The sequence below is a fragment of the Anguilla anguilla genome, chromosome 1 (genome assembly GCF_013347855.1).
Source record: "Anguilla anguilla isolate fAngAng1 chromosome 1, fAngAng1.pri, whole genome shotgun sequence".
In the NCBI taxonomy this organism is placed as follows: Eukaryota; Metazoa; Chordata; class Actinopteri; order Anguilliformes; family Anguillidae; genus Anguilla; species Anguilla anguilla.
In genome coordinates this window covers 85,526,592-85,552,243 of record NC_049201.1, presented here as the reverse complement: position 1 = coordinate 85,552,243, position 25,652 = coordinate 85,526,592, and the positions used below count along the sequence as shown (strand labels likewise).

Genomic DNA, 25,652 nt, shown 5'->3' with positions numbered 1-25,652 from the left:
ATATTTTTAAACATATTTTCTTGTTTACACAAACACAATGTATAGTATAAGACTGCACAGTATACTGCCTTTTATTGCTAATATTTAACAATTGTACACAACTGCATGTTTTGATCAACATTTAAAGATTTTTTAAAAGAACAATACATGAAGGCCTTAACTTGGATTTGTGATTAAATTTAGATGCCTGTTTCTTTTTTTTTCTATTTTTTACAGACAGCTGTCTGAGTTCAGCAATCATGAACATGAATCTGCTAAACCGAGTTTGTGGAGAAAAACTATTTCCTGCATTTATTTGTTTTTCAAAGTAAACAAAAATGTTGACTGAATACAGGCTTCAGCATTCCACATACATATGCAGCATTAGCGTTTAATAGCATGAGCATTGTGTCGGGTTTCAGTCATACATTAATAAAGTAACATACTACTAGTTAGTTAGTCAGTCAGTTAGTTAGTTAATTAGTTAGGGTCTTTATTATCCCCTTGGAGTAATTTGTTCTGCAGCATAGTCTACAATAAATAACAATATATATATATATACCCATGACAACTGATAGATTAAAAAACATTTTTAAAAATACTGCACTTTATACACCAAAGATTATGTTTTTGAAATGTATGTATAAAATGTTTCATCTTTCATTAATAATACCCTGATCTGTATTTTAAAGTCACATGACTATTAATGTCTCAGTAAAAACAGTAGGCCTACACAAGGCTATCGCCTGATTAGGTGCAGCTTATTTCCTTTTTTGTTTTCGGAGTCTGTGGTTCTTTGCTCTTGTTCATTTAATGTCGTCTACTGGCCGTAAGGACAGGTTTGTCCTTGTTTGTGTAACTTAGTTTAATTTTCAGCAGAATTGTTGATACAGTAGGTTGCCAGAGTCTGCACTTCTTGCATGTGCTGTCTCTCTTGAAACCATACTCTCCCGCTCTACAGCAATTCAATCCCAAATATTTGCACAGTTTTTATTATAAGTAACTGGATAAGAGAATCTGCTAAATGTCAGTAAAGTAAAAAGCCTAAATTACTGACGCCAAACATTTAAAATAAGTTATAGCATTTTTGTTTTGCTTTTCTGCTTTGTTTTGTTGGGTTTGTTTAACTGTACAGTTTAACCGGGCTTTCACAAGGTAATGGAAAGAATACTATAATATTAATTGGTATTCAATATAACACATCAAATGTAATCCACCACAATCAAAGAGCATAATGTCAGGCTAAAATATCCAATATTTCAACTTGATTGTGCCAATAGTTGTCAAATTATGGCTTTTAATAGGTGGTAGCATACACCTAAATGCCTAAAACATAACCAACCCATAATTTAAAAATCAGCACACAGCCACATGAATACATACCTGCACTTTTATAACTCTGTTTCACTGTAATCCTTGATAGATTATTCGATTTGTGCAGCAGATGAAGACACGATCAAACAACTGGTCAGGTCTGACTGAAAATGTGCATCACGTGTCACACCCTAATAACAATAGACAACTTCCTGCCTTGTGACTGAGATAATTTCCTAAACACTCATATGAACTGGTTGGTCTGATTGGTCATACAGTAATAACTGTTTTGATCACACATTTCTACTGTGCTAAATACAACTCAACATTTCCAGCTCATCTCTGTAGCACAGCCTTACGAAGGTACCTAGCACAGGCACACCATTTGAAAAAAGTGTTGCTTCTGTAAAATTACTTTTTACCATCCTGCTTATGTATTAAAAATGAAATGAAATGTATAAAGCCAAAACAAACATATGGGGCAAAATTACATCTTCCAAATTATAAAGTTAAATCAATCCCTGTCTATTTATATTATACTTGTTAATCGTGTCAAATATGTTGGTTGTACTGTAAATAGATTTTTAGTCATAGTATATAATATACGTACAGTAGAGCATATAAATAGTTACTGAAAAATTCTAACAGCTGTGGAAGCAGGCCAGCTAAACCGCTCCCTCTCCACCAGCAGATGGCGCATTAACCACATCACCCCTCCACAGTTTGCCTCTGGCTTCCTGTTACGGTAGAGGTAGAGAGGAGTGTAGGACGGCTTTCTCACAGAGGATTTTGCTGTTGAATCTTTTCGGTGCATCGGTGAAGGTAAAAGGTAAGCCATTCCTGTATTATTGGTCTCTCATTTACAAATGAATTTCATCATTATACATATGCATTGCCACATATTCTGTTAAATGCAAAAGTACTGGGACAGTATTTTTGTTTTGGCTGTGTACTCTAACACATTGGATTTACACTGTATCAAACAGCTGATTTTGTTGATGTCTCTGATCAATTTATTCCGTAGCCTCATGATGGCCTAATTTACTGGCATTGACACGTAGTTCAAATAACCTCAACAGAGTCCAGTTGCAAATTACACACCTAGAATCAACTCTAGACCTTTTTTGGGTGTCATGTATATTAATCAATGCCATGCAGCTGGTATTCAGCAAGAATCAGCTGAGCAGCCAATTACTTTTGTTCTTCTAAAATGGGGGACTATTTATAAAAAGTGTTGCCTGACGTTGTTGTGGCTTGCATTTCACTGACTAACTGGCTAATGCTAGGTGTTGATCTGAGACAAAAACCAGTATATTTCTGCTCATCGCTGTTTGGTCCGTAGAAAATTTGGCGAGAGCTATGTTTTTTTGTGCATTAATATGCATAATGTGGTAATACACAATTCGTAAACTGAACGTCGTAGATTTACAGATCAATTATTAATCATTTAAGCCATTGTCAGGACGGTTTCCATCCTTATTCAATTTGAAATCACAGTAGCTTTGCAGCCATTTTTCCCTGCTCCTCTTGTTCCTCTGATGTAATTCACACAGTGTGATGTTAGAACTAGTTTGACAGTCTTCCATCCATCCATCCATCCATCCATCATCTATCGTACAAGGGCCATATATTTATCACAAAAGCTGACTCCTCTAACACCGTGAATTATTTATTGCAGCAAAGATATTCTCAGAACACAAAATAATCAATGAATTAAATATAAATGTTTCGCTCTCGATTATAGTAATATAATTGGTGACAATACACGTAGGCCTGCAAAGCAGTATAAGGCAATATTAATAAACAATATTGAAATAAGACATCAAGTAATGTACCGTTAAAAATCAAAAGGATCCTTTCCAAACACCCAGCACACGTACTAGAGAACAGAATTAACCCTTCTTATGATTCTTGTGATACCAAAACCTCCATCTTCATGGCCGTTCAGTAATAAACGTGCTGGCAGAAATCACAAGCCTTATTCACATCGCGCACAAGCTATATCCGATAAAAAAAGTATCATATGTGAAATGTGTGCATGGAGACTTTGAATCAAAATTCCTGTAGTGTGACAAAGGCCTTATAAATACATAGTCATCGCTTGAACTGCCTCCGGATCACGTATGTTAAAGTAGCAGGTTTTTCTTAAGACTAGCCAACTTTGTGCCATTACATGTTTGCATAAACGTCCTCTTTAAAACTATTTTCATAATCCACCTCTTCTTCTTCTTCTTCTTCTTCAAAATATGGTGTCTGGAAATAGAAAAGGAACTCAGTGAAACCATTTCATTGCACACACAAATGCACAGAAGTTATACTTCCTGCAGCTCCAGAAAAGCTTGTATAGTGATGTTATGCCTCCAGGGTTGTGCATGTGTCCACTACCCCATTACTGTGCAAAAGATTACCTCTATTCATACTTTCTGTTGGAACTATTTCCTATGGACCATGCAATTAGACACTATTTCACACCAGGCACAAAGGGCCTACACAATATAAAAAAACAAATTTACATTTACAATGGTGAATTTAATGCTATGAAATAATAGGTTCATATGTACAGTCTCAGTAAAAATGACATCATGGTACAAGCAGCTTCTGAGTTCAATGAAGGGTACTTCCTTCCCTTAGACTAATAACTCCAAAAGTCCCCTCTGCCAGCTATTTTAAAGCAGGTGCATTATCAATAAGTATCTAAGATTACATAGAACTGCCTCAGGCAATAAAAAAACATACAGTCAACTTATTGGCACCCTTCATGTAAACAAACAAAATGATCGTATACAATAAATAATACACATTGTGTTTCAAAATTTATGATGAAACATTTGGGGAAACTGCTTTTACTCAAATAAACATTTTTTTCTAATATAATTTTTCTCAAAAACACTGGGGTAACAGAAAAATATGGTGGAAGATGACTGATGCTTTGGGGTTGTTTTCCTGCTAATGGTCCAGGGGCTCTTGTTAAGGTTGATGGCATAAATAATTCCACTGAGTACCAGGATATTTTAGCTCAAAACCTGGTTGGCTCTGCCAGGAAGTTGAGACCTGGTCACAGAGGGACCTTTCAACAAGGCAATGACCCCAAACATACATCAAAATCAACACAGAAATGGTTGCATGAACACAAAATCAATGTTTTTGCAATGACCATCTCAGTCTCTCGACTTGAACCCTAACCCTAACCCTGTGGTCTGAATTGAAGAGAACAGTCCACAAGCGCAAACATAAAAAATATCAAGGATCTCAAATTATTCTGCATGCATGAGTGGTCCAATATCCCTCCAAAAGTATTCTGCAACTGTGGCAGACATTACAGAAAGAAACTCAGTGTCTCCAGGGGAGGCTTAACCAAATATGAATCATAGGGATAATTTTGAAACCTACTGTATGTTCTGCAGAAAAAATTTGTATTGCTCAATAAAAACTTTTTGTGTCTGAAAAATTGTGTTAAGATAACAGCATGTGGCTCCCCCTTACGTTAGAACCGAAAATGGGCAGTGTAGCACAGTGGGTAAGGAACTGGGCTTGGATATCTATTACTGGATAGGACACTGCCGTTGCACCCTTGAGCAAGGTACTTAACCTGAATTGCTTCAGTACATACCCAGCTGTATAAATGGATGCAAGGTAAATGCTGTGTAAAATGTTGTGTAAGTCGCTCTGGATAAGAGCATCTGCTAAATGCTGTAATGTAATGTAAAATATGCCCCACTGTATGCTTTCATTTTTTTACAGTCATTCTACTCACTTTCATGAAGGGTGCCAATAATTCTAGAATTGGCTGCTCACTTGATCTAAAATAGTATGTTTTTTTAAAACCCAGAAAGAACTCTATTCCTTTCATGTGCTTACAGGCAACATTAAATTATTGAACTTACCTCACTGTTAACATAAATGTTATCACCCCCGGGAGCGGACGGATCTTCAACAGGCCCCTTTCCCCTGCTGCTAGATGGCATTAAAGACAGTCAATTCAGCATTATTCATTCATGTTTAATCAGAATATGAGCCTGAATATTTTTCTTCTGTGTACTTTAGAGACCTACTGGGATTTGGCTGGCGCTATGTTTTCCTGTGTTCCCACATGCTGGTCATCGCTGTGAAAATAAAACAAGAAATGACACGCGTATTACACACCCTAGCCCATCGCCACGACAACCTCCATGCACATTAGCATGTGTGTCATGCAAAATTCACCGTGAGCCGGACAGAAAACTGCAGATAACAGACAGCTAATCAGCAAAAGTGAGGACTATTGATCGCCGACTGAAATCCCCACTGCTTAGATAGTGTGTGTAGTACCCCACTCCCACGGCACCAGTTGCTACTGGTTCAGCTCGTATTTGATGTGGAAAATATGACTCTTTGTCACATTAAGAAAGAGCTGTAGTGGGCTATGCTGGTCAAGAGTCTGACAACAATTTGTTGACATGCCTTAAAAACCTGTGCCAGACATGTCAGTATGATTGTCTGGAGCTATTACCTACTTTTTAAACTGAAATCATCCTTGTCAAATTTGCGTGCTTGCCTGCAAGTCTGTATGTACATTCTTGAGGCGATTTTTAAGAATAAATTTGCAGTTTTGAAAAAATGATTATATTTTAAAAATGGATTTTGCTAACCAACAAAAGGCAGTTGTTTTTTGGCTTGTGTTAATTGTTCAAAAAACTTTTGAACCAGTGTTCCAAACAATTAGTTCAAGCTATGACTAGGTAGAAATTGGTAGTGAGTGTAGCATGAAACCTAGTTATATAATTAAATGCTCCTTTTGGACCACATTTAATTATATAGCTAATTAAGTATGCAGCTAGTTACTGTTCGCTGTTAATTAATAGTATTAATATTTGTCTATACTGAATATGCACATTTTTCTGTTGCATACTTTGGAGACTTACAGGCCTGCAGTTGAGTAGACAGGGTTTATCTTTACTTCCACACTTTAAAAGCAACAAAAAAAAAATGTTATACATGTTTCATTTGCCACATTTTAATTAGCGATTTCGTATGCTAAAACATAAGCGTAGGTAGGTGGGCCTATGATGTGACATCCTCTGAGCACTTCGGTTTGCATTTCGTACCAAATTCATCCAAACAACAGCCAGCCCAGTTTCAGGGGATAATCTATATTAAATGTAAAAGGCATGTCAAAGCATTGACAAAGCATAGGGACATTTATAGAAGCAAAAAGAAACAAAATCAGGCAAAAAGAAGGCTTCACTGCAGGCAATGAACTTTCGATTTCCTGGTCCATCTAAACATAATCCCATATATGTCGAAACATACAGCATACAAACAGCAGCCTGCGGGTGGCTTGCATGTTGATGTAATCAGTCCACCAGTAATTATTAACACGGCTTCATAAGCATTCCAGTATGTTGCAGTTACGTACATGATCAAACTGAGCACTTACTGCAACTGCAACATTGTATTGTGTCATTGTACAAGTCTTGTACTCCCTTTGAAAAGTGAACGGTACATTTTTTCACTTTATATTATATGTGTTGCAGTACCTCTTCCTTTTAAAACATATCTCGGGGGCATATATTATGAAATTTCCAGTCTGATGTGAGGGGTTTTCTAAATAACACTTACCGTTTTTTTCGTCTTGAACATTTCCACAGCAATAAAATAACCAATATGAGCACAAAGGCAGAAGCAGCCGAGCCTGATAAGTAGATGGCCATCAGTACTCCTGTGAGGATAAATTCCAGATTAATTGGGATGGCAGGTCTGTACTGGATTATTACAGGCATTTAGCTGACGCTCTTATCCAGAGCGATTTACATTGTATCCAATGATACAGCTGGATATATACTGGAGCAATGCAGGTTAAGACCAACTCCTTAGCTATTATACTACACTGCCGCCTACTGGATAAATTACATTAACTAAAGACAAGTCCTTGGCCCTGATGGCATATACCCAAGAGTACTCAAAGAGTTAGTTGAGATCATCTGTTAACCACTGGCAGAACGTTTTGGACAGACTTTAGAAACTGGAGAAATATCAGTGGACTAAAAGCAAGGTAATATAATGCATATATATATATATATATATATATATGAACTGAGAAAAACCCCTTTGATAGTGAAGGAAAATGGTAAAGCACCTCCTCGGTTGGTTTCCAGGACCCTTGTTACGTTCCCATGTTTGTTGCTGGCGTAGCAGGACACCACATCAGTAAGGCCCAGGTGGAAATGCAGTGTGTGAACAGTGGCGGAGTCCTGTCCATCTGTGCTGTGGAAGCTGCTGCTGTTTTCAGTTTTGCCATCTGCAAGTTTCCACTGGACTCTGCTAGCGGGCCTGGACTCCACCAGGCACCGGCAGTTCACCCCTGTGATTTCTGCAACACAGCCTGATTGTGCTCCAATGCTTGGGGGGTCTGGAAATTATTAAAGAATTCCTATTATTATTATGATTATTATTAGATTTTTTAAACTACAGTTTTCAGTTTATTTACATACTGTGCCAAATGTATGCCTGTATCACTATCTAGCCAAATTTTAGTATAAAAACTAAGCATCTGCCTTTGTGCACTGCTGATGATGTTGGGGCAAATAAATGGAAAAGTTGAGGCCTGACAATGACTTACACAAGTTCATGTGGAGATGAAACATACACAGCAATTTTAATTCAATGTGAACCTTTTGCAGAAAGACATCTGTAGTTGTAGTTTAAAATCAACCAGATCTCTCCTGAGATTCTTGCTCCATTTTATTTTTATGTCAAAACACTGATAACTGGAGACCCATCAAACACTGCAAATGTGTACCCAACACATCTCTTCACCTGATATATGCTCAGAAAGATGGTCATTACGTATTAATTTCAGGCCAGATGACAAAGACGTGAAAGCCTGTGTAACTGTCCAAATGAAACGTTTTGATCTGCACTTACACTCCACGCTGATCTTGGCCGGAGTGGAGTTCTTGTGCCCCTCTGTGTTGATGGCTGCACAGTAGAGAGCTTTAGTGTGTCTGGACACGTTGTGCAGTTTGTAGATTCGTTCCTCTGACAGCAGAGTGCCAGTGATGTTGTACCACTGGTAGCCGTGTGCAAGAGGGTTACTGTCACTGGAACACTGCACCTCCACAGCATCTCCCTCCTTCACCACTGTGGACTCAGGCTCGACCTCCACACGGACTGGGGCATCTAGATGAACAACACGGTTTTTAGATGACTTGAAATTATATTTAAATGACTCGACAAGTCACCACAAGTGGTACAATCTGGACCAGGGCATTAGTATTTTTAAGGCCAACTAAAATGACCAGCATCTGACAGAGTTCCTGTACCACTCTACCAACGGTTAGTGTTTGACGCTTTGAGCCGCAACGCAGTGGCTTGTTCATACACTGTTACATGTGTGATTACTGTGTGAATTATGTGTGAAACTAGACATGATACGTCATCTATATCCAGATGTGTTTTATGTCCGAAATTAGCTGATCATAATAATACTAAGCACATACAGATCAAAGTGAAAGCCTGAAATATGTAACTGATGAAATGTGCAGCAATACAATAAATTGTGAAAATGTAAAATATTTTATCCATTTTTCCTTGTATCCCCTGTGCCTATTTCTTTAGCCTCCAAGGGCTGGGAACCTGTTTTGGAACATGTGATTTAAATTCATTCTTAGATAAAAAGTAAAAAAGCATAGATAGCAGTCAGTTTTAAACAACTAAAAAGGAAACTGTTCTCTGAAAAGGGGAATTGAATTGTTACTGTAAGTTTCAATTTCCAATAATACTCTGTACTACATTCAGTGTTAAAAAAAAAAGTAATAAGATGCTATCAAAATGTGTTAGTTCTCATTTTGAAGAATTGTGAAATCCTTCAGGCTTTGTGCAAAAACATGTTAAAAAAAAAATTGCCCACTTACATGCCACATTCAAAATTTTAGAAGATTGCACAGATGTGACTTGCTGATACTTTGCTGTGCAAATCAGATGCTGGTTGTTGTCAGAGTTTGTGGCAGTGAAAGTCAGGCTTGAAGTCACTCTCCATTGGCCGTTGGGCAGCTCCTCTGATTGGATGGTGGTTGTTCCACTGCGGCTCCAGATCAGGTGAGGCAGCTCCGTGGGACAGGAGTGAGACACAGAGCAGGAAGCAGTCACAGCGTCACCTGCTTTGACCTCCCCGCTCACAGTCAGCAATGGGGAGGCTGGATAGTCTGTAGTCAAGTGAAAACAAGCATCTAATAAACCGCCATCTGTAAACTACAAGATCCCAATGAATCATTTTCAGTTTTTGGTCAACAAAGTGAGCTGTCACATTTCTAGAGAATAAAGCCATGAAAACATATTTCCAATCACAGCTGGTCTCAAGCATGCAGTGGGGCTTTCAATAGCCAAAGTGCACAGACCTAAAAGGAAGTGCTTATGTTTCACAATGACTTTAACCCAGGATCTTATCAGTACATACTCATGATTTAAAAAATAAGCCACATAGAGAACACTTCTTCAAACGCACCTTGGACATCAATGGAGACCATATTATCTGTGTAAGAGTACATCTTAAAGTCACGAATCTCTATCCTAAAAATAAATCGGCCATTGTCCTTTTTTTTCAGGTGATTAATTCTCAGTGAACAGTTCTTCCTTGCAAGATCCCCAGTCAAATTTGTCCGGCCCCTGAATTCTTCCATCACTTTGGAGGATTCCGGGTGGTAAATGGGTTGGTAGTTGGTCATATGCCATATTCCTGTCATTGCTGGAGGCTTTTTTGGGGGGTCTGGGTAATTGAACTTGCAGGGAACCACGACACACGACCCCAGCAGTGCTGATATTGTTTGTGGTATTTCTGCAGTCCATGAAGCCGCGTGCACATTTAGCACTGGAAAAAAACACAATCATAGTGTGACATTATGAGATTATGTTACATACAGACTTTAAAATGGTGTGAATTGTGTTCTTGGCTAGAAATAGCTGTACTATTGAGTATTGTACCTTATTGAACCTGTGTTTTGTAGTTGTCCAATGACCATGATATGCACTTTTGTATGTCGCTTTGGATAAAATCGTCTGCTAAATAATGTAAATATTTTAGTTTTTTGTCGTTTTTACTCCTAGATTTGTTTCTGAATTTCTTGGCAACACTTTTTCCAAATTAGCCAAAATGTATATGGTCAGCCATTTTAGTCTCTTTCTAAAAGAGAAAAAAATTATCTACATGTTAGTCTGTGTCTTTGTATCTCGCTGATTAACTAATTGAGCTCAAGTAAGTGTAAACAAAAAAAAAAAACAGTCACATTTATGTGTCAATGTTTTTATTTCAAAATAAATTTGAATATTACATTACAGGCCTTTATCAGATGATCATATTTAGAACGACTTATACAACTTTTTTTTAAATTTTTTTTTACATTGCATTCATTTATACAGCTGAATATATACTGAAGCAATGCAGATTAAGTACCTTGCTCAAGGGTATAACAGCAGTGTCCTACCTGAGAATCAAACCTGTGACCTTTAGGTTACAAGCCCAGTGCCTTACCCATTATACTGCACTTCCGCCCCATGTAAGCCACAGGCAACTGCAGAAAGTTCTGTGCTCTGCTATTTTGCCCTTAATTATCTAGATTTCATCATCTTTCAGATATTGTAGCTACAATCACCTTGACTGAATTAGGCAAGCCTGAGCTTTTAACATATTATTGACTGAAAAGCATAGGCTCACTGTAACCACCAAGGCCAGTTGTGTCTTTTTTTTTTTTTTTTTTGGAATACCACGGACACCCAAATAAAATCCATTTTGGCTTCAACAAATATAAGTAATTTAGCATTTTTCTTTTATTCATGTCAAAGTGAACAAGAATCATTCAGTGCCAACAATGAGGGATTTTAGTGTGTACTTATCACCAATTAAGTGAAATCTCAGAACTCTCTCCAAATTTCAATAATGAGTAGCAAAGTAAGTTACAGTTTGACTATGGACAAAAGACCTTTCTTAACATTTCTTAACATAACATAATGATGAGAACAGGCCATTCAGCCCAACAATGCTTGCCATATTCCTGACTATATTGTACCTAGTGGTCTAAGTACCTACAGACTAGTTAGTGTCTAACACCATATCAAGCCTGGTCTTGAAAAGATGAAAAAGTTTCTGCCTCTACTACGTGACTTGTGAATAGACATATTCTTCCTGTAAACAAGCTGAAAGAGCAACAACAGAATAAAAACAGTACCATATGAGTAGATGGCATAAAACCATAAAGCCTGTGTTCTCATTGCAGATGAATGCAGAGGAAGACCTTGCCTGGTGGAAGAGAAAGAAATAGTTGCATGATATAGGGCCACTTTTAAAGACAGTAAACATAGTTCATTGTGGTGTACTGAACCTCAAGAAACTCAACTCAGGTTATTTATAACTGAACCGCAGAAACAGTGAAATGCAACACAACTCTGCAAAGTGTTAAAAGCTTGGTCAGGTTTGGCTGAAGGCATTTGGTTCAAGTAAAACAAACCCCAATTGTTGAGACAAAGGACATACATATTTTTAAACATATTTTCTTGTTTACACAAACACAATGTATAATATAAGACTGCACAGTATACTGCCTTTTATTGCTAATATTTAACAATTGTACACAACTGCATGTTTTGATCAACATTTAAAGATTTTTTAAAAGAACAACATTACATTACATTACATTCATTTGGCAGACGCTTTTATCCAAAGCGACGTACAAAAAAAGTGCATTTCATGGTCGTAGACAACTGCTGAACACGGGTTCAGTAAGGTACAATACTTATTTTGTACAGCTATTTCTAGCGGAGAACAGTGAACACTATTCTGGCCTAACATCTGCAAAGCCAACTAGGCAGAAGAATAAGCTACAGTATTAGGACAAATACAAATTACCAAGAGTGGTTGGGATGGGGCAACATGTAACAAGTGACAGGAAAAGGGTTTTTATTTTTTTATTTTTATATAAAAGAGTGAAATATACAGCGTGGTGGTGGTTAGTCTAGATATAGTCTGAAGAGATGAGTCTTCAGGCCACGGCGGAAGATGGGTAGTGAGGGGGAGGTTCGGAGAGGGACGGGGAGTTCGTTCCACCACTGGGGAGCTAGGGTGGAGAAGCTCTGTGATCCCTTTGGGCGGGTGGGAGGGGTTACAAGGCGCCCTACTGCCGCAGAGCGGAGTGGTCGAGCAGGCACATAGAATTGAGTCATGTCCTGCAAGTAGATGGGGGCTGTCCTGTTGGCAGCAGTGTAGGCAAGGGTCAGGGCTTTGAACCGGATCCTGGCGGCGAACGGTAGCCAGTGAAGTGATCGCAGCAGAGGAGTGACGTGGGAGAATTTGGGGAGGTTGTAGATGAGTCGGGCAGCGGCATTCTGAATCATCTGTAGTGGCTGTATGGCATAAGCTGGCAGGCTTGCAAGGAGAGAGTTGCAGTAATCAAGGCGAGAGGTCACTGTAGCCTGGACTAGCAGCTGGGTGGAGTGCGGCGTCAGGTATGGTCGAATCCTTCTGATGTTGTACAGAGCAATACATGAAGGCCTTAACTTTGATTTGTGATTAAATTTAGATGCCTGTTTCTTTTTTTTTCTATTTTTTACAGACAGCTGTCTGAGTTCAGCAATCATGAACATGAATCTGCTAAACCGAGTTTGTGGAGAAAAACTATTTCCTGCATTTATTTGTTTTTCAAAGTAAACAAAAATGTTGACTGAATACAGGCTTCAGCATTCCACATACATATGCAGCATTAGCGTTTAATAGCATGAACATTGTGTCGGGTTTCAGTCATACATTAATAAAGTAACATACTACTAGTTAGTTAGTCAGTCAGTTAGTTAGTTAGTTAATTAGTAAGGGTCTTTATTATCCCCTTGGAGTAATTTGTTCTGCAGCATAGTCTACAATAAATAACAATATATATATATACCCATGACAACTGATAGATTAAAAAACATTTTTTTAAATACTGCACTTTATATACCAAAGATTATGTTTTTGAAATGTATGTATAAAATGTTTCATCTTTCATTAATAATACCCTGTGCTGTATTTTAAAGTCACATGACTATTAATGTCTCAGTAAATACAGTAAGCCTACACAAGGCTATCGCCTGATTAGGTGCAGCTTATTTCCTTTTTTGTTTTCGGAGTCTGTGGTTCTTTGCTCTTGTTCATTTAATGTCGTCTACTGGCCGTAAGGACAGGTTTTGTCCTTGTTTGTGTAACATAGTTTAATGTTCAGCTGAATTGTTGATACAGTAGGTTTCCAGTTGGGTCTGCACTTCTTGCATGTGCTGTCTCTCTTGAAACCATACTCTCCCGCTCTACAGCAATTCAATCCCAAATATTTGCACAGTTTTCATTATAAGTAACTGGATAAGAGAATCTGCTAAATGTCAGTAAAGTAAAAAGCCTAAATTACTGACGCCAAACATTTAAAATAAGTTATAGCATTTTTGTTTTGCTTTTCTGCTTTGTTTTGTTGGGATTGTTTAACTGTACAGTTTGACTGGGCTGGCTAATTTGCTGGGTTCACTTCAGTTTACAACATCTCTCTACCAGTGTGTCCCAACCATCATCTCAGAAAACAGCCCACATAAGAAAAAAAAAAACACGTAAATCACCTGCCAGAAATAAAATTAATTGCACAATATAAACACAATATTACACAAAATATGCAGTCAATTAGTGCCAGTTCATTCACAAGGTAATGGAAAGAATACTATAATATTAATTTGTATTCAAAATAACACATGAAATGTAATCCAGCACAATCAAAGAGCATAATGTCAGGCTAAAATATCCAATATTTCATCTAGATTGTGCAAATAGTTGTCAAATTATGGCTTTTAATAGGTGGTAGCATACACCTAAATGCCTAAAACATAACCAACCCATAATTTAAAAATCAGCACACAGCCACATCAATACATACCTGCACTTTGATAATTCTGTTTCACTGTAATCCTCGCAAGATTATTCGATTTGTGCAGCCGATGAAGACACGATCAAACAACTGGTCAGGTCTGACTGTTAATGTGCATCATGTACCACATCCTAATAATAAAAGACAACTTCCTGCCTTGTAACTGAGCTAATTTCATAAACACTCATATGAACTGGTTGGTCTGATTGGTCATACAGTAATAACTGTTTTGATCACACATTTCTATTGTGCTAAATACAACTCAACATTTCCAGCTCATCTCTGTAGCACAGCCTTACAAGGAACCTACCACAGGCACACCATGTGAAAAAAGTGTTGCTTCTGTAAAATTACTTTTTACCATCCTGCTTATGTATTAAAAATGAAATGAAATGTATAAAGCCAAAACAAACATATGGGGCAAAATTACATCTTCCAAATTATAAAGTTAAATCAATCCCTGTCTATTTATATTATACTTGTTAATCATGTCAAATATTTTGGTTATACTGTAAATAGATTTTTAGTCATAGTAATATAATATACGTACAGTAGAGCATATAAACAGTTACTGAATAATTTAATAATAACAGCTGTGTAAGCAGGCCAGCTAAACCGCTCCCTCTCCACCAGCAGATGGCGCATTAACCACATCACCCCTCCACAGTTTGCCTCTGGCTTCCTGTTACGGTAGAGGTAGAGAGGAGTGTAGGACGGCTTTCTCACAGAGGATTTTGCTGTTGAATCTTTTCGGTGCATCGGTGAAGGTAAAAGGTAAGCCATTCCTGTATTATTGGTCTCTCATTTACAAATGAATTTCATCATTATACATATGCATTGTTACATATTCTGTTAAATGCTAAATTACTGGGACAGTATTTTTGTTTTGGCTGTGTACTCTAACACATTAGATTTACACTATATCAAACAATTGATTTTAACACACCCAAAGTTTTGGCTATGCCTCTGATCAATTTATTCCGTAGTCTCATGATGGCCTAATTTACTGACATTGACACCTAGTTCAAATAACCTCAACAGACTCCAGTTGCAAATTACACACCTAGAATCAACTCTAGACCTTTTTTGGGTGTCATGTATATTAATCAATGCCATGCAGCTGGTATTCAGCAAGAATCAGCTGAGCAGCCAATTAGCCTACCTGCATGTCTTTGGACTGTGGGAGGAAACCGGAGTACCCAGAGGAAACCCATGCGGACACGGGGAGAACATGCAAACTCCACACACAAAGGCCCCAGGCTGAGATTCTTCTAAAATGGGGGACTATTTATAAAAAGTGTTGCAATTCCTACACGGTTACAGCTGTTTATGTCCTCAAATTAAGGCTGACAGTCTGCACTTTAACCCCATACTCAATATTTTAATTTCAATGTGCTAGAGTAGAAAAGCCAAAAAAACAAATATCACCGATATTTTTGCATTTAACTGTATGTGTCCGGCGGCAGGGTGGTGCAGTGAGTAGCACTGTAGCCTCACAACAAGAAGGTCGTAGGTCCGAATCTCAGCTTGGGGCCTTTGTGTGTGGAGTTAGCATGTTCTCCCCGTGTCCGCATGGGTTTCCTCTGGGTACTCCGGTTTCCTCCCACAGTCCAAAGACATGCAGGTAGACTAATTGGAGACTCTAAATTGCCCATAGGTATGAGTGAGCGAGTGAATGGTGTGTATGATTGGCGGCCTGTCCAGGGTGTGTTCCTGCCTCTCGCCCAATGCATGCTGGGATAGGCTCCAGTGCCCCCCGTGACCCTGCTCAGGATATAGATAATGGATGGACCCAGCTCAGGATAAGCGGGTATAGATAATGGATGGACCCTGCTCAGGATAAGCGGGTATAGATAATGGATGGACCCAGCTCAGGATAAGCGGGTATAGATAATGGATGGATGTATGTGTGTCCGTGGAATCTTTTCACCAAAGGGTGAGCTTTTACTTGCCTTACCTTGTTGTTGTGGCTGGCATTTCACTGACTAACTGGCTAAAGCTAGGAGTTGATTTGAGACAAAAACCAGTATATTTTTGCTCATCACTGTTTGGTCCATAAAAATTTGGCGAGAGCTATGTTTTTTTGTGCATTAATATGCACAATGTGGTAATACACAATTCGTGAACTGAACATTGTAGATTTACAGTTTAATTTTGAATCATTTAAGCCATTGTCAGGACGTCTTCCATCCTTATTCAATTTGGAATCACAGTAGCTTTGCAACCATTTTTCCCTGTTCCTCTTGTTCCTCTGATGTAATTCAGAGTCTAGTGCGTCTAGTGTGATATTAGAACTAGTTTGACAGTCTTCCATCCATCCATCCATCTATCGTACAAGGGCCATATATTTATCACAAAAGCTGACCCCTCTAACACCGTGAACTATTTATTGCAGCAAAGATATTCTCAGAACACAAAATAATCAATGAATTAAATATAAATGTTTCGCTCTCGATTATAGTAATATACTTGGTGACAATACACGTAGGCCTGCAAAGCAGTATAAGGCAATATTAATAAACAATATTGAAATAAGACATCAAGTAATGTACCGTTAAAAATCAAAAGGATCCTTTCCAAACACCCAGCACACGTACTAGAGAACAGAATTAATAGTTCTTATGATTCTTGTGATACCAAAACCTCAATCTTCATGGCCGTTCAGTAATAGACGTGCTGACAGAAATCACAAGCCTTATTCACATCGCGCACAAGCTATATCCAATAAAAAAAATATCATTTGTGAAATGTGTGCATGGAGACTTTGAATCAAAATTCCTGTAGTGTGACAAAGGCCTTTTCAATACATAGTCATCACTTGAACTGCCTCCGGATCACGTATGTTAAAGCAGCAGGTTTTTCTTAAGACAAGCCAACTTTGTGCCATTACATGTTCGCATAAATGTCCTCTTTAAAACAATTCTCATAATCGTCCTCTTCTTCTTCTTCTTCTTCAAAATATGGTGTCTGGAAATAGAAAAGGAACACAGTGAAACCATTTCATTTCAGACACAAATGCACAGACGTTATACTTCCTGCAGTTCCAGAAAAGCTTGTATAGTGATGTTATGCCTCCAGGGTTGTGCATGTGTGCACTACCCCATTACTGTGCAAAAGATTACCTCTATTCATACTTTCTGTTGGAACTGTTTCCTATGGACCATGCAATTAGACACTATTTCACACCAGGCACAAAGAGCCTACACAATATTTAAAAAACTGTCTCCAGGGGAGGCATAACCAGATATTAATCATAGGGATGCCAATCATTTTGAAACCTACTGTATGTTCTGCAGAAAAAAAATGTATTACTCAATAAAAACTCTTTGTTTCTGAAAAATTGTGTTAAGATAACAGCATGTGGCTCCCCCTTACGTTAGAGCCGAAAATGGGCAGTGTAGCACAGTGGGTAAGGAACTGGGCTTGGATATCCATTAATATATATATCCTAATATATATATATATATATATATGTGTGTGTGTGTGCATTACACTACCTTGCTTCTAGTCCTCTGGTATTTCTGCATTTTCTATAGTCTGTCCAAAACTTTCTGCCAGTGGTTTAAAGATGATCTCAGCTAAATCTTTGAGTACTCTTAGGTATATGCCATCAGGGCCAGGGACTTGTCTTTAGTTTATGTAATCTATCCAGTAGGCGGAAGTGTAGTATAATGGCTAAGGAGTTGGTCTTGTAACCTAATTTAAGGTCGCAGACTCGATTCACCGGTAGGACACTGCCGTTGTACCCTTGAGCGAGGTACTTAACCTGAATTGCTTCAGTACATACCCAGCTGTATAAATGGATGCAAGGTAAATGCTGTTTAAAATGTTGTGTAAGTCGCTCTGGATAAGAGCATCTGCTAAATGCTGTAATGTAAAGTAAAATATGCCCCACTGTATGCTTTCATTTTTTTACAGTCATTCTACTCACTTTCATGAAGGGTGCCAATAATTCTAGAATTGGCTGCTCACTTAACCCAGAAAGAACACTTCGTTTCATGTGCTACAGGCACTTACCGCACTGTTAACATAAATGTTATCACCCCCGGGAGCGGACGGATCTTCAACAGGCCCCTTTCCCCTGCTGCTAGATGGCATTAAAGACAGTCAATTCAGCATTATTCATTCATGTTTAATCAGAATATGAGTCTGAATACTTTTCATCTGTGTACTTTAGAGACCTACTGGGATTTGGCTGGCGCTATGTTTTCCTGTGTTCCCACATGCTGGTCATCGCTGTGAAAATAAAACAAGTATTACACACCCTAGACCTTCGCCGCGGCACATTAAGTGTGTGTGTCATGCAAAATTCACCGTGAGCCGGACAGAAAACTACAGATAACAGACGGCTAATCAGCAAAAGTGAGGACTATTGATCGCCGACTGAAATCTCCACTGCTTAGATAGTGTGTGTAGTATCCCACTCCCACGGCACCAGTTGCTACTAGTTCAGCTCGTATTTGATGTGGAAAATATGACTCTTTGTCACATTAAGAAAGAGCTGTAGTGGGGTATGCTGGTCAAGAGTCTGACAACAATTTGTTGACATGCCTTAAAAACCTGTGCCAGATGTGTCAGTATGATTGTCTGGAGCTATTACCTACTTTTTAAACTGAAATCATCCTTGTCAAATTTGCGTGCTTGTCTGCAAGTCTGTATGTACATTCTTGAGGCGATTTTTAAGAATAAATTTGCAGTTTTTAAAAAATTATTATATTTTAAAAATGGATTTTGCTAACCAACAAAAGGCAGTTGTTTTTTGGCTTGTGTTAATTGTTCAAAAAACTTTTGAACCAGAGTTCCAAACAATTAGTTCAAGCTATGACTAGGTAGAAATTGGTAGTGAGTGTAGCATGAAACCTAGTTATATAATTAAATGCTCCTTTTGGACCACATTTAATTATATAGCTAATTAAGTATGCAGCTAGTTACTGTTCGCTGTTAATTAATAGTATTAATTTTTGTCTATACTGAATATGCACATTTTTCTGTTGCATACTTTGGAGACCTACAGGCCTGCAGTTGAGTAGACAGGGTTTATCTTTACTTCCACACTTTAAAAGCAACAAAAAAAAATGTTATACATGTTTCATTCGCCACATTTTAATTAGCGATTTCGTATGCTAAAACATAAGCGTAGGTAGGTGGGCCTATGATGTGACATCCTCTGAGCACTTCGGTTTGCATTTCGTACCAAATTCATCCAAACAACAGCCAGCCCAGTTTCAGGGGATAATCTATATTAAATGTAAAAGGCATGTCAAAGAATTGACAAAGCATAGGGACATTTATAGAAGCAAAAAGAAACAAAATCAGGCAAAAAGAAGGCTTCACTGCAGGCAATGAACTTTCGATTTCCTGGTCCATCTAAACATAATCCCATATATGTCGAAACATAAAGCATACAAACAGCAGCCTGCGGGTGGCTTGCATGTTGATGTAATCAGTCCACCAGTAATTATTAACACGGTTTCATAAGCATTCCAGTATGTTGCAGTTACGTACACAATCAAACTGAGCACTTACTGCAACTGCAACATTGTACTGTGTCGTTGTACAAGTCTTGTACTCCCTTTGAAAAGTGAACGGTGCATTTTCTCACTTTATATAATCTGTGTTGCAGTACTACTTCTTTTAAAACATATCTCCAGGGCATATATTATGAAATTTCCAGTCTGATGTGAGGGGTTTTCTAAATAACACTTACCGTTTTTTTCGTCTTGAACATTTCCACAGCAATAAAATAACCAATATGAGCACAAAGGCAGAAGCAGCCGAGCCTGATAAGTAGATGGCCATCAGTACTCCTGTGAGGATAAATTCCAGATTAATTGGGATGGCAGGTCTGTACTGGATTATTACAGGCATTTAGCTGACGCTCTTATCCAGAGCGATTTACATTGTATCCAATGATACAGCTGGATATATACTGGAGCAATGCAGGTTAAGACAAACTCCTTATCTATTATACTACACTGCCGCCTACTGGATAAATTACATTAACTAAAGACAAGTCCTTGGCCCTGATGGGGCCACTATCAAAGGGGTTTTTCTCAGTTCATATATATATATATATGAACTGAGAAAAATCCCTTTGATAGTGAAGGAAAATGGTAAAGCACCTCCTCGGTTGGTTTCCAGGACCCTTGTTTCGTTCCCATGTTTGTTGCTGGCGTAGCAGGACACCACATCAGTAAGGCCCAGGTGGAAATGCAGTGTGTGAACAGTGGCGGAGTCCTGTCCATCTGTGCTGTGGACGCTGCTGCTGTTTTCAGTTTTGCCATCTGCAAGTTTCCACTGGACTCTGCTAGCGGGCCTGGACTCTACCAGGCACCGGCAGTTCACCCCTGTGATTTCTGCAACACAGCCTGATTCTGCTCCAATGCTTGGGGGGTCTGGAAATTATTAAAGAATTCCTATTATTATTATGATTATTATTAGATTTTTTAAACTACAGTTTTCAATTTATTTAAATACCCTGCCAAATGTATGCCCGGATGACTAACTAGCCAAATTTTAAGATAAAAACTAAGCATCTGCCTTTGTGCACTGCTGATGATGTTAGGGCAAATAAATGGAAAAGTTGAGGCCTGACAATAACTTACACAAGTTCATGTGGAGATGAAACATACACAGCAATTTTAATTCAATTTGGACCTCTTACAGAAAGACATCTGTAGTTGTAGTTTAAAATCAACCAGATCTCTCCTGAGATCCTTGCTCCATTTTATTTTTATGTCAAAACACTGATAACTGGAGACCCATCAAACACTGCAAATGTGTACCCAACACATCTCTTCACCTGATATATGCTCAGAAAGATGGTCATTACGTATTCATTTCAGGCCAGACGACAAAGACGTGAAGGCCTGTGTAACTGTCCAAATGAAACGTTTTGATCTGCACCTACACTCCACGCTGATCTTGGCCGGAGTGGAGTTCTTGTGCCCCTCTGTGTTGATGGCTGCACAGTAGAGAGCTTTAGTGTGTCTGGACACGTTGTGCAGTTTGTAGATTCGTTCCTCTGACAGCAGAGTGCCAGTGATGTTGTACCACTGGTAGCCGTGTGCAGGAGGGTTACTGTCACTGGAGCACTGCACCTCCACAGCATCTCCCTCCTTCACCACTGTGGACTCAGGCTCAACCTCCACACGGACTGGGGCATCTAGATGAACAACACGGTTTTTAGATGACTTGAAATTATATTTAAATGACTCGACAAGTCACTGCAAGTGGTACAATCTGGACCAGGGCATTAGTATTTTTAAGGCCAACTAAAATGACCAGCATCTGATAGAGTTCCTGTACCACTCTACCAACGGTTAATGTTTGACGCTTTGAGCCGCAGTGCAGTGGCTTGTTCATACACTGTTACATGTGTGATTACTGTGTGAATTATGTGTGAAACTAGACATGATACGTCATCTATATCCAGATGTGTTTTATGTCCGAAATTAGCTGATCATAATAATACTAAGCACATACAGATCAAAGTGAAAGCCTGAAATATGTAACTGATGAAATGTGCAGCAATACAATAAATTGTGAAAATGTAAAATATTGTATCCATTTTTCCTTATATCCCCTGTGCCTATTTCTTTAGCCTCCAAGGGCTGGAAACCTGTTTTGGAACATGTGATTTAAATTCATTCTTAGATAAAAAGTTAAAGTAAAAAGCATAGATAGCAGTCAGTTTTAAACAACTAAAAAGGAAACTGTTCTCAGAAAAGGGGAATTGAATTGTTACTGTAAGTTTCAATTTCCAATAATACTCTGTACCACATTCAGTGTTATAAAAAACGTAATAAGATGCTATCAAAATGTGTTCTCATTTTGAAGAATTGTGAAATCCCTCAGGCTTTGTGCAAAAACATAGCCCACTTACATGCCACATTCAAAACTTTAGAAGATTGCACAGATGTGACTTGCTGATACTTTGCTGTGCAAGTCAGATGCTGGTTGTGGTCAGAGTTTGTGGCAGTGAAAGTCAGGTTTGACGTCAATCTCCATTGGCCGTTGGGCAGCTCCTCTGATTGGTTGGTGGTTGTTCCACTGCGGCTCCAGATCAGGTGAGGCAGCTCCGTGGGACAGGAGTGAGACACAGAGCAGGAAGCAGTCACAGCGTCACCTGCTTTGACCTCCCCGCTCACGGTCAGCCGTGGGGAGGCTGGAGAGTCTGTAGTCAAGTGAAAACAAGCATCTAATAAACCGCCATCTGTAAGCTACAAGTTCCCAATGAATCATTTTCAGTTTTTGGTCAACAAAGTGAGCTGTCACATTTCTAGAGAATAAAGCCATGAAAACACATTTCCAATCACAGCTGGTCTCAAGCATGCAGTGGGGCTTTCAACAGCCAAAGTGCACAGACCTAAAAGGAACTGCTTATGTTTTACAATGACTTTAACCCAGGATCTTATCAGTATATACTCATGATTTTAATAAGCCACATGGAGAACACTTCTTCAAACGCACCTTGGACATCAATGGAGACCATATTATCTGTGTAAGAGTACTTATCAAAGTCACGAATCTCTATCCTAAAAATAAATGGGCCATTGTCCTTTTTTTTCAGGTGATTAATTCTCAGTGAACAGTTCTTTCCTGTGAGATCCCCAATCAGATTTGCCCGGCCCCTGAATTCTTCCATCACTTTGGAGGAGTCCGGGTGGTAAATGAGTTGGTTGTTGGTCATTTCCCATATTCCTGTCATTGCTGGAGGCTTTTTTGGGGGATCTGGGTAATTGAACTTGCAGGGAACCACGACACACGACCCCAGCAGTGCTGATATTGTTTGTGGTATTTCTGCAGTCCATGAAGCCGCGTGCACATTTAGCACTGGAAAAAACACAATCATAGTGTGACATTATGAGATTATGTTCCATACAGACTTTAAAATGGTGTGAATTGTGTTCTTGGGTAGAAATAGCTGTACAAAATGAGTATTGTACCTTATCAAACCTGTGTTTTGTAGTTGTCCAATGACCATGATATGCACTTTTGTACGTCGCTTTGGATAAAAGCGTCTGCTAAATAAATGTAATGTAAATATATTAGTTTTGTTGTTTTTACTCCTAGATTTGTTTCTGAATTTCTTGGCAACATTTTTTCCAAATTAGCCAAAATGTATATGGTCAGCCATTTTAGTCTCTTTCTAAAGGAGAGAAAATAATCTACTGTTGTTAATCTGTGACTTTGTATCTCGCTGATTAACTAATTGAGCTCAAGTAAGTGTAAACAAAAAAAAAAAACACATTTTACATGTCACTGTTATATTTCAAAATAAATTTGAATATTACATTACAAGCCTTTATCAGATGATCTTATTTAGAACGACTTGTACAACTTTGAACTTTTTCATGGCTTTTACATTGCATTCATTTATACAGCTGGATATATACTGAAGCAATGCAGATGAAGTACCTTGCTCAGGGGTACAACAGCTGTGTCCTACGTGAGAATTGAACCTGTGACCTTTAGGTTACAAGCCCAGCGCCTTACCCATTATACTGCACTTCCGCCCCATGTATGCCACAGGCAACTGCAGAAAGTTCTGTGTTCTGCTATTTTGCCCTTAATTATCTAGATTCCATCATCTTTCAGATATTGTAGCTACAATCACCTTGACTGAATTAGGCAAGCCTGAGCTTTTAACATATTATTGGCTAAAAAGTGCAGGTGACACGTAACGAGTAGGGGGACCCAAACGCAGAGGGAAAAAAAAAACAAACTCAAAAAGGGAAAATTAACAAAGACTTTACTTACACGACAGGCAAACAAGCAGGGAACAGAAAAGGCCACGATGGGCAAAAACAAACTCAAAAAATATCTAATAAAACAGAAAACAACAGGAACTCAAAAACACAGGCAGGGCAGAACACAGGCAGGCAGAGTACAAGGGCAGGTACATTCAAACAGATCAAACACAAGTAGGAAACAAACACTGGCAGGCAGATACATGTAAGTCAAACAAACACAAGGAACCAGCACCTGAGTCAAGGGGACAAAGAACTTAAATAGACAGGGGGTAACAAGACACAGGTGAACTCAAAAAACAATCAAACCAGAAAAGGAGGGGATAACAAGACACAGGTGGGAACAATGATAGAATAACGAGACAATTGGAAACAATCATACAATTAACAGGGGGGAGCAGGACACAAAACAGAAGTGCCGCCATTTGGCGGCCCAACAGGGGGAACACAGACAGGAACACACAGAACCATGACGGCAGGCTCACTGTAACCACCAAGGCCAGTTGTGTTTTTTTGTATTTTTTTTGGAATACCACCAACACCCAAATCAAATCCATTTTGGCTTCAACAAATATAAATAATTTAGCATTTTTCTTTTATTCATGTCAAAGTGAACAAGAATCATTCAGTGCCAATAATGAGGCGTGTACTTATCACCAATTAAGTGAATCTCCAAACTCTCTCCTAATTTCAATAAGAGGACGGAGTGTGGCACAGTGGGTAAGGAACTGCGCTTGTAACCGAAAGGCACCCTTGAGCAAGGTACTTAACCTGCATTGCTTCAGTATATATCCAGCTGTATAAATGTATAAATGGATACAATGTAAAGTGCTATGTAAAAAAAGTTGTGTAGGTCGCTCTGGATAAGAGCGTCTGCTAAATGCCTCCAATGTAATGTAACATATTCTTACTGTAAACAAGCTGAAAGAGCAACAACAGAATAAAAACAGTACCATATGAGTAGATGGCATAAAACCATAAAGCCTGTGTTCTCATTGCAGATGAATGCAGAGGAAGACCTTGCCTGGTGGAAGAGAAAGAAATAGTTGCATGATATAGGACCACATTTAAAGACAGTAAACATAGTCCATTGTGGAGTACTGAACCTCAACTCAGGTTATTTATAACTGAACCGCAGAAACAGTGATATACAAGACAACTCTGCAAAGTGTTAAAAGCTTGGTCAGGTTTGGTTGAAGGCATCTGGTTCAAGTAAAACAAACACCAATTGTTGAGACAAAGGACATACATATTTTTTTAAACATATTTTTTTGTTTACACAAACACAATATATAATATAAGACTGCACAGTATACTGCCTTTTATTGCTAATATTAACGATTGTACACAACTGCATGTTTTGATCAACATTTAAATATTTTTTAAAAGAACAATACATGAAGGCCTTAACTTGGATTTGTGATTAAATTTAGATGCCTCTGTCGTTTTGTTTCTTTTTTTATAGTCAGCTTTCTGAGTTCTGCAATCATGAACATGAATCTGCTAAACCGAGTTTGTGAAGAAAAACTATTTCCTGCATTTATTTGTATTTCAAAGTAAACTAAAATGTTGACTGAATACAGGCTTCAGCATTTCACATACATATGCAGCATTAGCGTTTAATAGCATGAGCATTGTGTCGGGTTTCAGTCATACATTAATAAAGTAACATACTACTAGTTAGTTAGTCAGTCAGTTAGTT

General features: G+C 38.5%; 3 protein-coding genes and 1 long non-coding RNA gene across 12 annotated transcripts in view; 2 read left to right on the top strand and 2 right to left on the bottom strand.

Moving 5' to 3' along the window:
* Positions 1-25,652, top strand: part of LOC118235520 — a 253,413-nt gene that overhangs the window by 115,818 nt on the left and 111,943 nt on the right. The gene's annotated exons all lie outside the window — the stretch shown is intronic.
* Positions 1,945-25,006, top strand: LOC118236043. Its single transcript, XR_004766971.1, has 3 exons — positions 1,945-2,122; positions 14,835-14,972; positions 24,952-25,006. It is a non-coding gene; the product is annotated as an uncharacterized LOC118236043 (long non-coding RNA).
* Positions 2,950-14,333, bottom strand: LOC118235693 (myelin-associated glycoprotein-like). Its single transcript, XM_035433319.1, has 11 exons — positions 14,208-14,333; positions 11,493-11,563; positions 9,776-10,138; positions 9,186-9,476; positions 8,197-8,451; positions 7,409-7,681; positions 6,892-6,991; positions 6,195-6,236; positions 5,346-5,396; positions 5,178-5,247; positions 2,950-3,546 (listed from the first exon to the last, which is right to left on the bottom strand). Exons 2-11 carry the CDS (start codon positions 11,533-11,535, stop codon positions 3,463-3,465), a joined length of 1,572 nt encoding a protein of 523 aa, XP_035289210.1. The 5' UTR covers positions 11,536-11,563; positions 14,208-14,333; the 3' UTR covers positions 2,950-3,462.
* The window catches only part of LOC118235581 (myelin-associated glycoprotein-like), a 62,491-nt gene continuing 53,407 nt past the window's right edge, over positions 16,569-25,652 (bottom strand). For 6 of the 9 annotated variants that reach the window (XM_035433077.1, XM_035433060.1, XM_035433085.1 and 3 more), the window contains one exon: positions 16,569-17,149. In XM_035433077.1, coding sequence (XP_035288968.1) covers positions 17,085-17,149 — 65 coding nt within the window. In that variant the 3' untranslated portion in view covers positions 16,569-17,084. Of the gene's footprint in view, positions 17,166-18,215; positions 18,286-18,383; positions 18,435-19,287; positions 19,436-19,905; positions 20,006-20,320; positions 20,594-21,108; positions 21,364-22,083; positions 22,375-22,670; positions 23,034-24,903; positions 24,975-25,652 lie in introns of those variants that run through there. The other 3 variants (XM_035433110.1, XM_035433120.1, XM_035433155.1) reach the window with 3 other exon arrangements.

What these genes read in the sequence shown, in the direction of transcription:
- LOC118235693 (XM_035433319.1), bottom strand. Translation starts at nt 11,535, where the DNA reads ATGAGAACACAGGCTTTATGGTTTTATGCCATCTACTCATATG. An exon ending in CCTGGAAACCAACCGAGGAG is followed by an intron (nt 6,992 to 7,408) that starts GTGCTTTACCAT and finishes TTATCCTCACAG; the next exon opens with GAGTACTGATGGCCATCTAC. An exon ending in ATAGCGCCAGCCAAATCCCA is followed by an intron (nt 5,248 to 5,345) that starts GTAGGTCTCTAA and finishes AATGCCATCTAG; the next exon opens with CAGCAGGGGAAAGGGGCCTG.